Source organism: Castanea sativa, chromosome 3 (genome assembly GCF_040712315.1).
Source record: "Castanea sativa cultivar Marrone di Chiusa Pesio chromosome 3, ASM4071231v1".
In the NCBI taxonomy this organism is placed as follows: domain Eukaryota; kingdom Viridiplantae; phylum Streptophyta; class Magnoliopsida; order Fagales; family Fagaceae; genus Castanea; species Castanea sativa.
Genome location: NC_134015.1, coordinates 43,788,960 through 43,802,416, shown reverse-complemented (window position 1 = coordinate 43,802,416; position 13,457 = coordinate 43,788,960). Strand labels below are relative to the sequence as shown.

General features: G+C 41.9%; 1 protein-coding gene across 1 annotated transcript; it reads left to right on the top strand.

Annotated features, from left to right (window-relative positions):
• Positions 1–1,630: 1,630 nt before the first annotated feature.
• On the top strand, positions 1,631–2,583 carry LOC142628165 (photosystem II reaction center proteins PsbY, chloroplastic). The gene has a single exon (XM_075802189.1). The coding sequence runs from the start codon at positions 1,883–1,885 to the stop codon at positions 2,489–2,491; it is 609 nt and encodes a 202-aa protein (XP_075658304.1). The 5' UTR covers positions 1,631–1,882; the 3' UTR covers positions 2,492–2,583.
• The last annotated feature ends 10,874 nt before the right edge of the window (positions 2,584–13,457 follow it).

The window sequence follows — 13,457 nt, the reverse complement described above, 5'->3', positions numbered from 1 at the left end:
GACTTACACTGTTACACACGTAGAGAGAACTCAGTTAGAAAGGCAGAGGAGCAACCGAGCAAGAAATGGGTCCTTCAAAAACCTGAAAAAAAAAAATCGAAATGGGTCCTTAAAAAAATGATTCAAGCCAAACCCACATCACAAAATACAAAAAAAATCAAACACAAGGATGACTTACTATACATAGTTATAAAGCTTTAAACTGAGAGAATGACCAAAAATCTAAATAGATGTTGAGGGAGGTGGAGAAACACAAGAAAGACCAAACAATGTTCACCCTTTTGAGGAATAAAGAGAGAGCTGAGGGAGGCGGAAAGAGTAAGGTTTTTTTCAAAAAGAAAATCGGGTTCAGAAGAAGGAAATATATATGACCCGACACCGACCCGAACTCGAAAATAACCCGAAAATTAAGCCCGAAACCCAACCCGAATACTCTCAGACTCGCCCAAAACCTTTCGGATCGGGTTGGTCGGGTTGTTGGGTGGGTCAGGTCCACTGCTCAGTCCTACTTATTTGGGCTCAAAGATGGAAAAAAAACTTATTGACCATCGTTGATTAGGCGATTAAAATAATGTCATATGTGATAATAATTATCTCATTTATCGAATAGTATATATTTTTGTTCTTATATTGTGTATGTCACATGAGATACCTTTTTTATGTTATGAGAGTAATGAGTGCTTGAACTAGATGATGGACAAATTATTTTGTGTATGCCAACTTTCGTAGTTTCTTCTAACGTACACTTATATTTAAGTTGAACGAATAAGTTATGAACTTCGATTAGTTCAACTAATATAGTTTTTTATTGTGAAATAAAAAACCTAGATTTGAATCACGGGTACAAAAAAAAAAAAACAAATATATGTAAACATGTATAAAATGGTATCATGGATAGAATGGTTTCAATAGTAAGTAATCAGGGATTCAAGTAATAACTCAATGATAATGATATTCTTTATAGTGCTATATATTTGTTGTTTGAACCCTAGCTCTCCTCTCACACTATCTACCTATATATCTCAAGAAAATAGTGAGTAATTAGTTTCTTTCATTCATTTACTTAGCAAAGGTAAAAATAATTACAAATTTGGTCCGCCAATTTTTATTTTTTGATACAATATAGAATTTCTACTCTAGTCTAATCTAAATGTATATGTGTGTAAAGTTCCCTCTTGGAGACTTGAACCTCGGCCCTTGCCCCCCCACATCCTACACGCATTTATACTTGTAGAGTGATCACTGCACCAAGGGTGTGCGGTGGTTGGTCTGCCAATTATTAGGTAGAGCTTAATTTGATTTTTAATTAATAATTATGTCTATTTAATCCTTTAACTTTTAAAATCAAATCAACACATTAATTATCAAATTGTAGCAAGAATGATAATGTGTTATGTTGAACCAAAATTAACATGAAGAATAAATCTTATGTATTAGATATATGCATCTTCATAATGTATGAGTCTCACACAATTATAAAATGTATACATTGTAAGAAGGGAGATGCATATATATATAATCATTATACTTAAGATATGCATATCCATCTCAGTCAAAACTCATTACATGGCCTTAGCTACCCAATACCCATACAATTTAGTAACAGGTATGTGATAAGAAAATGTGGTAGGGTATGAAATATAAGGTCCATATCTCCCCAATCAGACTCTTTGGATAAGGGAAGAATCTAAAAAGCACAACTCTATTGGTCCTCACATCCTAACTTAGCTTCCAATCTATATTCCAATTTCATCTTACATCCAATCACTGAAACCCACCACTTTCCTTCTGATCTTGGAGCGTCTCAAAACCTTCACTCTCCCCATCTATCCACTGCCTAAAGTTCAGGAAAACTAAGACCAGCAAAAGCAAATCAACACCAATGGCAGCAACAATAACCACAATGGCCATGCTCAATGCCAAGTGCTTGAGCACCAGCTCCACAAAAATGCTCAACCCCATCAAGCCAACCACCAAGCCTATCTCCCTTCTCTCCATTCACAACCTCCCAAAAGGCCTAACCTCCTCAAAACCTTTTGAAAATCTCAACCTGTCATCTTCCCTAACCGGTACTGCCATTGCTGGAGCCATCTTTTCAACCTTGAGCTCTTGTGATGCAGCCTTAGCTGCCCAACAAATTGCTGAGATAGCTGAAGGTGACAACCGTGGCATAGCACTGTTGCTTCCCATTATTCCAGCCATAGCTTGGGTCCTCTTCAACATTCTCCAACCAGCTCTTAACCAAATAGACCGTATGCGTAGCATCAAGGGAGTGATCATTGGGCTTGGGCTCGGAGGTTTGGCTGCATCAGGGTTCATGTCAGCGCCCCATGCATCAGCTAGTGAATTTGCTACCATTGCTGCTGACGCCTCCTCTAGTGATAACAGGGGAACGCTCCTTCTGATTGTTGTTGCTCCAGCTATTGGTTGGGTCCTCTACAATATTCTGCAACCAGCCTTGAACCAGATCAACAGGATGAGGTCTGATTGAATTTTTATAATAAGGGTTTTGTGGGAGTAAATGGCACAAAAGTAACTTGTAATTTTTCCTTGTATGTTGTCAATGAACTTTTTTTTTCCTTATTCGGATGGTTTGAAAGTGCTGAGATGATATTTCTGTCATAACCCTACTGGGTTTTGATTTTTCGCTTGTGTTAGTAGATCTACTGTATACATAGCTCATAAGCCTAAAGCAATTAAAAACTACTACATATTCTTTTCTGTGTAATTTTCAAGTTTACTTTTGGTGTCTCATATGAGCTGCCAGAAACCCTAGACAAGTAACCATGAACATGAGGTGACAATTGCTAATTAACCATTTTATTTACTTGACATAGAGGAGCCATGTGTTTTTGTGTGTATGATTCAGGGAAAATAAATTAAAAAAATTTGTGTTTGTGTAATTTTATTTGTATCAGTGCCAAATTAAACAACTTGGTCAATCCCTTCCATAGAACACCCTACGTATTTATGAAGGAAAACATGCTCAGTTTGCACGTTGTTCACCCAGAAAAAGAAAAGAAGTTACTCATACTCATACTCCCTATGTTAACAGAAGTTCATTTGTATCCAAAAAAAAAAAAAAACAGAAGTTCATCCACATCGTTCCTTATCCACCAATTTTAGGTGAATTATTAAGCCCATGTACACAACAATAAAGAGAAGTCCGAAGTGCCGATCGCGCATTGGGCCAGAATTAGGCTTTAAAAAAAAAAAGACCAACAAAAAATGGTTATTGGGCCTGAATTGGAGCTGGAACAAGCTTAAGTCAAGTTGGGTTTTACTTTTATTGGGTGGATTCTAATTTCTAATTCTTTAATTTGGAGTAAAAAAGTCCAAAATAAAAAAATAAAAAATTACTGATTCAACTGAGATCATATACAGCTTACTGCTACTGGGATAGAATACAACTGATCTCTAGGGATTGCCACATCTGCTACCAGGCAAAACTTAAGAATAATGCCTCAGGTGGGTGCATGCGGTATTTTAGGTTCTTTAATCAAATTTAAATTAAATAGTTACGTTAAATTAAATTGTCCTTAGAAAAGACAATATTACTTTTGTAGGGGCATTGGGCCCAGTAATTTATCAAGGATGGCCCAACAAAGTCTTTTGGGCTAAAAACCCAAATCCGAGGACATCAAATGATCTAGGAGTACATGAATGTACCTCACAAAGAAAATGCCAAGTAAAGATATGATAAACGAGTGATCAATTACGTCCGAGGAATAGATTTGTCCTCGAGTTTTTAAGCCGAGGTCATAAGAAGAGAGGTTTAGTGTCCCCGGGCTATGTTATAAGAAATCCTATGACTACGAGAAGACACGGTACACGTGGAGGACAATAGGAAGAGTGGTAAAATATCTAAGGTAAAGCTGCTACCACCTCCCATACATTAAAAGCTCTGTAATTGATATACTGACTGCATAGATGGAAATATGGGACCTGAGCATGAGGTTTGGAACTTGGTCCTTGACCCCAGCGGACTTTGGGGAAGAATTGATGGGACAAGTATCCCAAGCCAGCGTTACAACCATGAGGTGGAAGATGATAAAGAGAAGAAGAGGAAGTATAAATAAAGAGAAGAAGAGGAAGTATAAATAAAGAGAAAGACCTTCGGATCAAGAGGAGGGCTTCTTTCTGTAAAGGAGAAAGACAATAGTATATGATAATCTACAATTGTAACCAACCTTAGGAAGCAATATTATAAACTATCCTCGGATTGTGTCCGAGGAGGAGCTTTTAGTTATACTCTTACAAATAACTCTTTATTTCGTGCCATTGGACCTGGAGCCCGTTCTTTTCTATGTTATTTAAAACCATCATTGAGAACTAGATTAGAAACCCACTCTCTACAAATTTATTGTAAAAGAGCCTTTCAAGCCCATTTCCAACCTTAGATTGGGAGTTTGAATTGTGTTCTTACAATTGGCGTCGTCTGTGGGAATTTAGTCTTTAAGGAAGTTTAGAACATCATGGTGGGCTCAGGACCACAACGCAGTGCGGAGTCCGTAGGCTCCTAACATGAGGATCACTCCTTGCATCCTGATCACGAAGAGAACCGGGAAGGTAGTGTACATACTACGCACACTATCAGAAGTACGAGTCATTCACAAGGAGGAAGTAGAGGTCCTCACGAGAGGAATACCAAGGCCATGCAAAAAGAGATTGACGACCTAAAAAGAAAGTTACGTCACGAAAGGTGAAGGTGAACTCCTTCGGTCTCCGACCCCTCTTCGGAGGGATCCGAGGATGACAATTATAGACAGAGGTCCAGGACTCCCCCGGGTGAATCTTTTTCTTCCGAGGAGGACAACCTGCATGTGAGGCATGACAGGGACTTCTCCTCTAAGGGCTCGGGAAATGATGCAATGGGTAAGGCGTTGCACCAAATCTCCAAGTCACCCTTCACGCGCAGACTGGAGGAAGGGAGGTTACCTCGGCGCTTCACACAACCGGCCTTCACTATTTACAATGGCCGGACGGATCCTGTGGAGCACGTGAGTCATTTCAGCCAAAGAATGACAGTACATTCCAAGAATGAGACCTTGATATGCAAGATCTTCCCCTCTAGCCTAGGGCCTGTGGCCATGAGATGGTTTGATGGCTTGAGGGCAGGCTCTATTAGCTTTTTCAAGGAGCTTACTAGAGTATTTGGTTCTCGCTTCATCACGTGTAGTAGAGTTCCTCGGCCATTAGATTCATTATTATCCATGGCCATGAGGGATGGGGAAACCCTGAGAACGTATTCGGATAGGTATTGGGAGATGTTCAATGAAATTGACGGGGACTTTGATGATGTGGCGATAAGGACCTTCAAGGTCGGCCTACCGACGGAGCATGACTTAAGGAAGTCTTTGACGAAAAAGCCTGTTAGAAGTGTGCGCCGGCTTATGGATCGCATTGACGAGTACAAAAGGGTTGAGGAAGATCAGCAGCAGGGGAAGGGTAAGATGAAGGTTATCCCACAGGAAAGGAGGGATTTCAGGTCGGACAGATACAACAACAATAGGCCTGCAAGAGATTTTTCCAGACAAGCTGGTCATATGCCCCCACATGTGGTCAACACCGTTTTCAAAGAACCAGTGCAGCAGCTGTTGGAGAAAATTAGGCATGAGTCTTTCTTCAAATGGCCAAATAAGATGGCAGGGGACCTTCTGAGACGCAACCAAAATCTCCATTGCCATTATCACTAGGAGAGGGGTCACACCACCGAGGATTGTCGCACTCTGTGGAATCATTTAAAGCAGTTGGTCAAAGAGGAAAAGCTAAAGCAATTCCTGTATCAGCCTAATGGGCAAGGAAACCAATTAGGGGTGGCAAACCACGGTGGCCCTTCGTCAAGGCCTCCTCTAGGTACCATCAATGTAATTTTTGCGGCACCTGGAAGGACTGGCTCAGCTCCCTTTAGGGTGATGTCAGTGGCTCGGACTTTGGCCGAGGAGTCAAAGGATCAGCCGAAGAGAATTAAGGCGAGTATCCTACCAGTTTTAGGTTTCTCGGAAGAGGACAAAGTGGGGACTATCTAGCCTCATGATGATGCCTTGGTGGTAACCCTAAGAATAGGGGACTATGATGTGAAGAGGGTGATGGTCGATCAAGGCAGTGGCGCAGATATCATGTACCCTGACCTGTTTAGAGGTTTAAATTTAAAGCTTGAAGATCTTATGGCGTATGACTCACCCTTGATAAGCTTCGAGGGAAAGACTGTCGTTCCAAAGGGGCAAATTAGACTGCTTGTACAATCAGGCCCAGAGGTGGTGAACGTAGATTTCATCGTAGTGGATGCCTATTCTCCCTACACCGCAATTGTGGCAAGACCTTGGCTGCATGCGTTGGGAGCTGTTTCCTCAACCTTGCATGTTAAGGTTAAGTTTCATTCTGGAGACCAGGTGGTGGAGCTACTTGGGAGTCAGTCTGTGGCTCGACAGTGTATCACGGCTGCAATTTTGCGTCAACCTGAGCCAGAGTCCTCGTCCTCGGCTGGCGGAGAGGCGTAGCAATCAAAGTATTTTGGCGCAGCCAAGGTAGATGAACCTGCATGTGAGGAATTGGAGAAGATTCTCATAGGCGACGACCCTGAGAAGTTCTTTCAGGTAGGGGTTCAATTGCCACAGGAGGAGAAGGAAGAGTTGATTTTGTTTTTAAGAAAAAACATGGACGTATTTGCATGGAATGCTTATGAGGCCCCTGGGGTTGATCCAAGTTTCATTTGTTATCATTTAAAGGTCAATCTAGCTACGGTACCAAGGAGGCAACCACCTCGGCGGTCCTCCAAAGAGCATTCCGAGGCTGTGAAAGAGGAAGTGCTGAAACTCAAGAAGGCGGGTGCTATCAAAGAAGTTTTTTATCCTGAATGGTTAGCCCATACGGTAGTGGTGAAAAAGAAGAATGGGAAATGGAGAGTTTGTGTGGACTTCATAGATTTGAACAAAGCTTGCCTAAAGGACTCTTTCCCAATGCCTCAGATTGATCAATTGGTGGACGCTATTGTTGGACATCCTCAGATGAGTTTTCTTGACGCTTTCCAAGGTTACCACCAAATACCTTTAGCTGTGGAGGACCAGGAGAAGACTGCTTTTGTCACTCCCACAGGAAACTACCATTATAAGGTAATGCCATTTGGTTTGAAAAACGCAGGGGCTACCAATCAAAGGATGATGACGAGAATGTTTGAGACACAGCTGGGAGAGACTATTGAGGTATATATGGATGATATGGTGGTAAAGAGGAAAACAATTTCTACGCATTTGGAAGATCTGAGCAACACTTTTCAAACGCTAAGAGAGTATAAGTTGCGACTCAATGCCTCTAAATGTTCTTTTGGTGTGGGATCGGGCAAGTTTCTAGGCTATATGGTAACTCACCGGGGAATTGAGGTGAATCCTGATAAGGTAAGGCCATTAACAACTTACACCCACCTCGGAATCCTAAAGAAGTACAAAGACTAACAGGTATGACCGCTGCCCTCAACCGATTTATATCTCCGTCTGCGGACAAATGTAGGCCTTTCTTTTAGTTGTTGAATAAATGGAAGGGTTTTGAATGGACCGAGGAGTGTGCGGTGGCTTTTCAACAGCTTAAAGAGTATCTCTCGCAACCACCCATTATGTCTCGGCCAGAAATTGATGAAGTTCTGTTTGCATATATTGCAGTAGCTAATCATGCAGTTAGTTTGGTTCTTATACGAGATGATAGTAATATCCAGAGGCCAGTTTATTATGTAAGCAAGTCTCTGCATGAAGCCGAGGTGAGTTATTTGTCACTGGAGAAAGCTATTTTAGCGGTGGTGCATGCTACACGAAGGCTTCCTCATTACTTCCAATCCCATACGGTGGTTGTCCTTACACAACTCCCTTTCAAATCTATACTTCGGAGTGCGGATTATACGAGAAGAATTACGAAATGGGGCACTATCCTAGGAGCTTTTGACATCAAATATATGCCTCGCACCTCTATAAAGGGGCAAGTCATCGCAGATCTTGTGGCAGAATTTACTGAGCCCTCATTAGAAGAATATATTGAAGGATCAGGTGTGGGTAAAAAATCAATAAGCATGATTTCATGCAAAGAGCCTCCGTTATGGAAAGTGCACGTTGATGGAGCAGCAAATCAGAAAGGATCTGGTGTGGGACTAGTTTTGGTATCCCCGGAGGGAATTACTTTTGAGAAATCTTTGAGATTGGAGTTCTCGGCCACCAACAACGAAGCAGAATATGAGGCCGTCCTCGCAGGGATGAACATGGTTCATAAAATGGAAGGGAAGACGGTACAAATGTTCTCGGATTCATTATTGGTGGTAGGCCAAGTAGAAAGGAAGCTAGAAGCAAGAGATTCAAGAATGCAAGGATACCTAACCCAGGTCAAATGCATGCAATCTAAATTTGAGTCTTTTTCTTTATTACATGTATCCAGATGTGGGAATACCCATGCCGATTCATTAGCCACACTCGCAACATCCTCGACGCAAAGCCTACTGCGGGTTATCCTTGTCAAAGATCTGCTGAAACCTGCTGAGACGAATGGTAACGTCATTCAAATTCTTCAAATTAGGACAGGGCCTAGTTGGATGGATCAAATAGTAACTTTTCTCAAAGATGATATCCTGCCTAAAGAAAAAGTCGAAGCAGATAAAATTAGCAGGAAAGCAACTCAGTTCTGGTTATCCGAGGACCAGAAATTATACAAACGCTCTTTTTCGGGACCATATTTGTTATGTATGCACCCCGAGGCAACGGAGTTACTTTTGGAAGAGTTGCATGAAGGGATTTGTGGAAGTCACATTGGGGGAAGGTCTTTGGCTCATAGATCCCTTACTCAGGGCTATTGGTGGCCCAATATGCAGAAGGAGGCGCAGGATTATGCGAAGAAGTGTGACCAATGTCAAAGATTCGCTCCAAACATACATCAACCAGGAGGTGTCCTTAATCCTCTATCTAGCCCTTGGCCTTTTGCTCAATGGGGCTTGGACATTGTTGGACCTTTCCCAAAAGCAACAGGAAACAGGCGATGGCTCCTCGTCGAAACAGATTATTTCACCAAATGGGTTGAAGCTGAGCCATTATCGAATATGAGAGACATGGAAGCGAAAAATTTGTATGGAAAAACATCGTTACCAGGTTTGGCATCCCTCATACTCTCATTTCAGATAATGGTTTACAATTTGATAGCAAAGCCTTTAGGAAATATTGTTGTGATCTAGGCATCACGAATAGATATTCCACTCCAGCTTACCCTCAAGGGAATGGCCAAGCCGAGGCCATCAATAAAGTGATAGTTAATGGACTCAAAAAAGGTTGGGTGACGCTAAGGGAAGGTGGGTGGAAGAACTGCCACATGTCTTGTGGACATATCGAACTACCCCACGAAGATCCACAGGAGAAACGCCCTTCTCCATGACTTATGGAGCCGAGGCAGTAATACTCCTAGAAACTGGGTTCCCAACCTTAAAGAAAAGCTCCTTCGTTCCAGATAGCAACGATGATCTATTGAGGAGAAATTTAGACTTAGTTGAGGAACGACGGGAGAATGACATGGTTCAACTAGCTTATTATCAACATAAGCTCAAATAGGGGTATGATTCTCATGTAAAACTGCGACCTTTTGCACCTGGCGACTTGGTATTGAGGAAAGTTTTGGGCACAACAAAGAATCCAGCATGGGGAAAACTAGGGCCCAACTGGGAAGGACCTTATCGTATTACTTCGGTCACAGGAATAGGGGCTTACAATCTGGAGGATTTGGACGAACATGTTGTACAACGTCCTTGGAATGTAAATAACCTACGAAGGTACTATTATTAAATGAAAGGCACTTCGGCCATTTTTGTTAAAACTGCATTGCGTTCATTGTCTTCGTTCATCTAAGTATCAAACTGAAGCTTGGCGTGCCTGGATCCTCGGACCATATACCTCGTCTAAATTGATATTTTTTATCAAGTGTTAAACAGAACCTTAGTTATGTCTGATCCTCGGATCATCTACTTTGGGAAAATTAACATTTCAACTGTTTCATCTAAGTATCAAACTGAAGCTTGGTGTGCCTGGATCCTCGGACCACATACCTCGTCTAAATTGATATTTTTTATCAAGTGTTAAACAGAACCTTAGTTATGTCTGGTACTCAGATCATCTACTTTGGGAAAATTAACATTTCAACTGTTTCATCTAAGTATCAAACTGAAACTTGGTGTGCATGGATCCTCAGACCACATACCTCGTCTAAATTGATATTTTTTATCAAGTGTTAAACAGAACCTTAGTTATGTATGGTCCTCGGATCATCTACTTTGGGAAAATTAACATTTCAACTGTTTCATCTAAGTATCAAACGAAAGCTTGGTGTGCTTGGATCCTCGGACCACATACCTCATCTAAATTGATATTTTTTATCAAGTGTTAAACAGAACCTTAGTTATGTCCGGTCCTCGGATCATCAACTTTGGGAAAATTAACATTTCAATTGTTTTCATCTAAGTATCAAACTGAAGCTTGGTGTGCCAGGATCCTCGGACCACATACCTCGTCTAAATTGATATTTTTTACCAAGTGTTAAATAGAATCTTAGTTATGTCTGGTCCTCGAATCATCTACTTTGGGAAAATTAACATTCCTTTTCTTTTTCTTAAAGTATCAAAGCTTGGTATGCCTAGGTCATTAGACCATATACCTTATTTCATATATTTGACATAAATCAAACTGGAGGTCTAAATGAAAAATCAACTGCTTAAAAGTCTCCCTGAGATAGTGATAAACGGATAAGAAATCCATGAGCATCACTTAATGCATCTCCTGGCATATTGAACTTGCCTATAGTATTAAGTTTGATCCAGTTTTTGGCTTTGACTTTAGTAAATTACTAAGGGCGAAATGATTACTGTTCTAAATATATGGCAAAACAAAACAAAAGTGAAGGCCATCAAACAAAAAAGAACGTGCGCTTACATTAGATTCAGAAAGTACTTTGTAATTACAAGGAACTTGCGAAATTACACTTAGCAGAAAATAAAGAAAAAACCAAAACTAAGGAAAAGCAGTCACTGCTTCAATTTTATCTTCAGAGGGCCTTTAGGGTCTTGAGGAGGTGGAAGCTGCACTGAGGCCTTATCGGCAATCCCTTTGCCTTTGGAATCATCCTTCAAAGTTATCGGATTTGCTTGGTCACCCAGCTCATCCTTGGAAGATTCCTGAAGGTCACTTGAAGGCTGTATGTCTTCTAGTGCCTTCTCTTGTATTGAATCAACTTGCTTGAGAAGATCTTCAGAAAGAGCTGAGTGTTCAGCCTGTTCACCTCTCTTATCCTCAGATGATACCTGGGCAGCTTCATTGTCAGCTTGAGGAGCGTCAGAAGCTCGAATTGCTGGAGGATAGTAGACACTCTCTACTTTCCAAAGAGTAGAAGAGGCATCAACCCCAGCTTGGGAAAGTGCCTCGTTCCACACTTGGAGGCAGTAATGTCTACATACCTCGGGAACCTGAGCCTTGAAGGTTTCCGTGATCTCCTTCACACCTATCTCGTAACCTTCTTGTTCAGCTAGCTCCTTTGAATTTTTGGCCTCTTCTTTTGCCTTTTCAGCTCTTTCCTTTTCTTCAAGGGCTTTCTCTTTGCCCTTGATGGCCTCCTCTTTAACCCTCTCAGACTCTTTCAGATCTTTTTTCAGATCCTCAATAAGCTTTCGTGCTGCAGCAAGGTTCTCGTCGGCTTGTCGGAGCATCAGTCGTTGGTCCTCGGCCTGTTTAGTGGTTGTTTTGAGATCAGCCTCAAAAGCTGACCTTTCACTCTCTGCCTTAACCAACTTGGCTGAGACCTCCTGCAGCTTCTTCTTCTGAATGTCCGAGATCCTTTGGGCGGCTTCACGCCTTGATTCCTCGGCCCTCAGAGACTTGTATGAGCTGATGGCAATCTCTTCTTCCCTATGGGCAGATTGAACAGCCTGTGAACAAAAAAAATATATATATATATATATATATGTGTAAGTTTTTTTAAAAAAAAAAAAAAATATATATATATATATATATATACAAAAAAAATAGATAAGGCTTAGAAGAAAAACTTACCATCGCAAGCTCCTTCTTCGAAATCATGAAGACATTGTGGTCTCTTTTCTTTCTGAGCTCACCCATGTCCTCAGGGAGCAGCAACGCTTGCTCCAATGCATCTGCCACGCACGCAGCAGTCCCTTCATCAGAGTTTTTGATGGACGCATCCACGGTAATAGCCCGGTCGTCCATGGTCATGTCAGGGAGCCATAGAGGAGCTTGCACGGTCACTTGCGATTCGGTCCTTTTGTCCGACCTGGTCTGCACCGTGCGGGCCTGCTTACTACCCTTTTCAATCTCGGGCTCTTTAGGAAGAGAGCCCTTCCCTACCTCCATCACTTCCTTTCCCTTCTGCTGTTCCCTTTTCCTTTTAAGGTCAGCCGGATTGGGACGTTGAGTTTGGGGAGGAGGAGGAGGAGGAGGGAGCCTAGACTCAGGGCCTTTGTCAGCACCCTTATCCTGGGCCCTAGGGCGCAGTTCCTTAGGAGGCTCTTGAGAGCCTGTGTGACCCTCAAGCACATCTTTTAAACTGGGCTTGACCTTGCGCTGAATGCCCATGTTATCGGATTGGTGAACAATGGCTGGCAAGACTTGTGAAGAGGTACTGAGGATAGAAATTGAGTCTTCGGGAGAGTGGGGTTGGTTAAAACCTCGAACTCGTCCTCGGAATCAGATACCTCGACGATGTTTTCTTCTTCCTTTACAGTAGGATGGGAAGACGTGGCTTCACCAAGTACGGATTGTGTGGGAATAGGGACTAAGAGAATCCCTACTGGAACAGTTTATGGTGGTTGTATTGGTTGAGTGATTAGAGTACCTTGGGGAATAGGAGCCCCCTCCGGTAGCAGGAAACCTTCAACGGCAACGCTAATCCGAGGAAGGCGGGGGTCCTTGGCTTTGATCACGCACTTCGGTGCCTGAAAGGCTTTGGAAATTGGATTGTAGCTGAGGATGAGATGAGCCGCTCGGAGTTGGCCGTCAGTATGCACAAAAACTTCGGCTTGAAGGATCTTGTCTAAACGTCCAAAATCGACGAGGAAAGGATGATGGTCTGCTGTGTGTGGATCTGTAGAATTATCCAAAAGGAAAAGGGTAAGAATAAATAAGAAGACAAAAAAAGAAAAAAAAATATAATAATGGTTTTTAGGGTTCTAGATAAAAAACCAAAAACTTCACCTGGAGTCCCCTCCCTTGTCGGACAGGGTAAGCCGTTATGCCAATTTCCTGATACGATCAGGAAGTCGTTTTTTAGACCCTTATTAGATTCGGGCAGACACTGAATTAGCCTAACTTCTGGGTATGTAGATTTTAGGTAATATTCGTCTTTCTAATGGAGGTTATAAACCCAGTTCACGTCGTGATGAGTGAGCCCTAGGTTCATCCTCTCGTTTAAAGCGTCTATGGAACCTAAGATCCTAA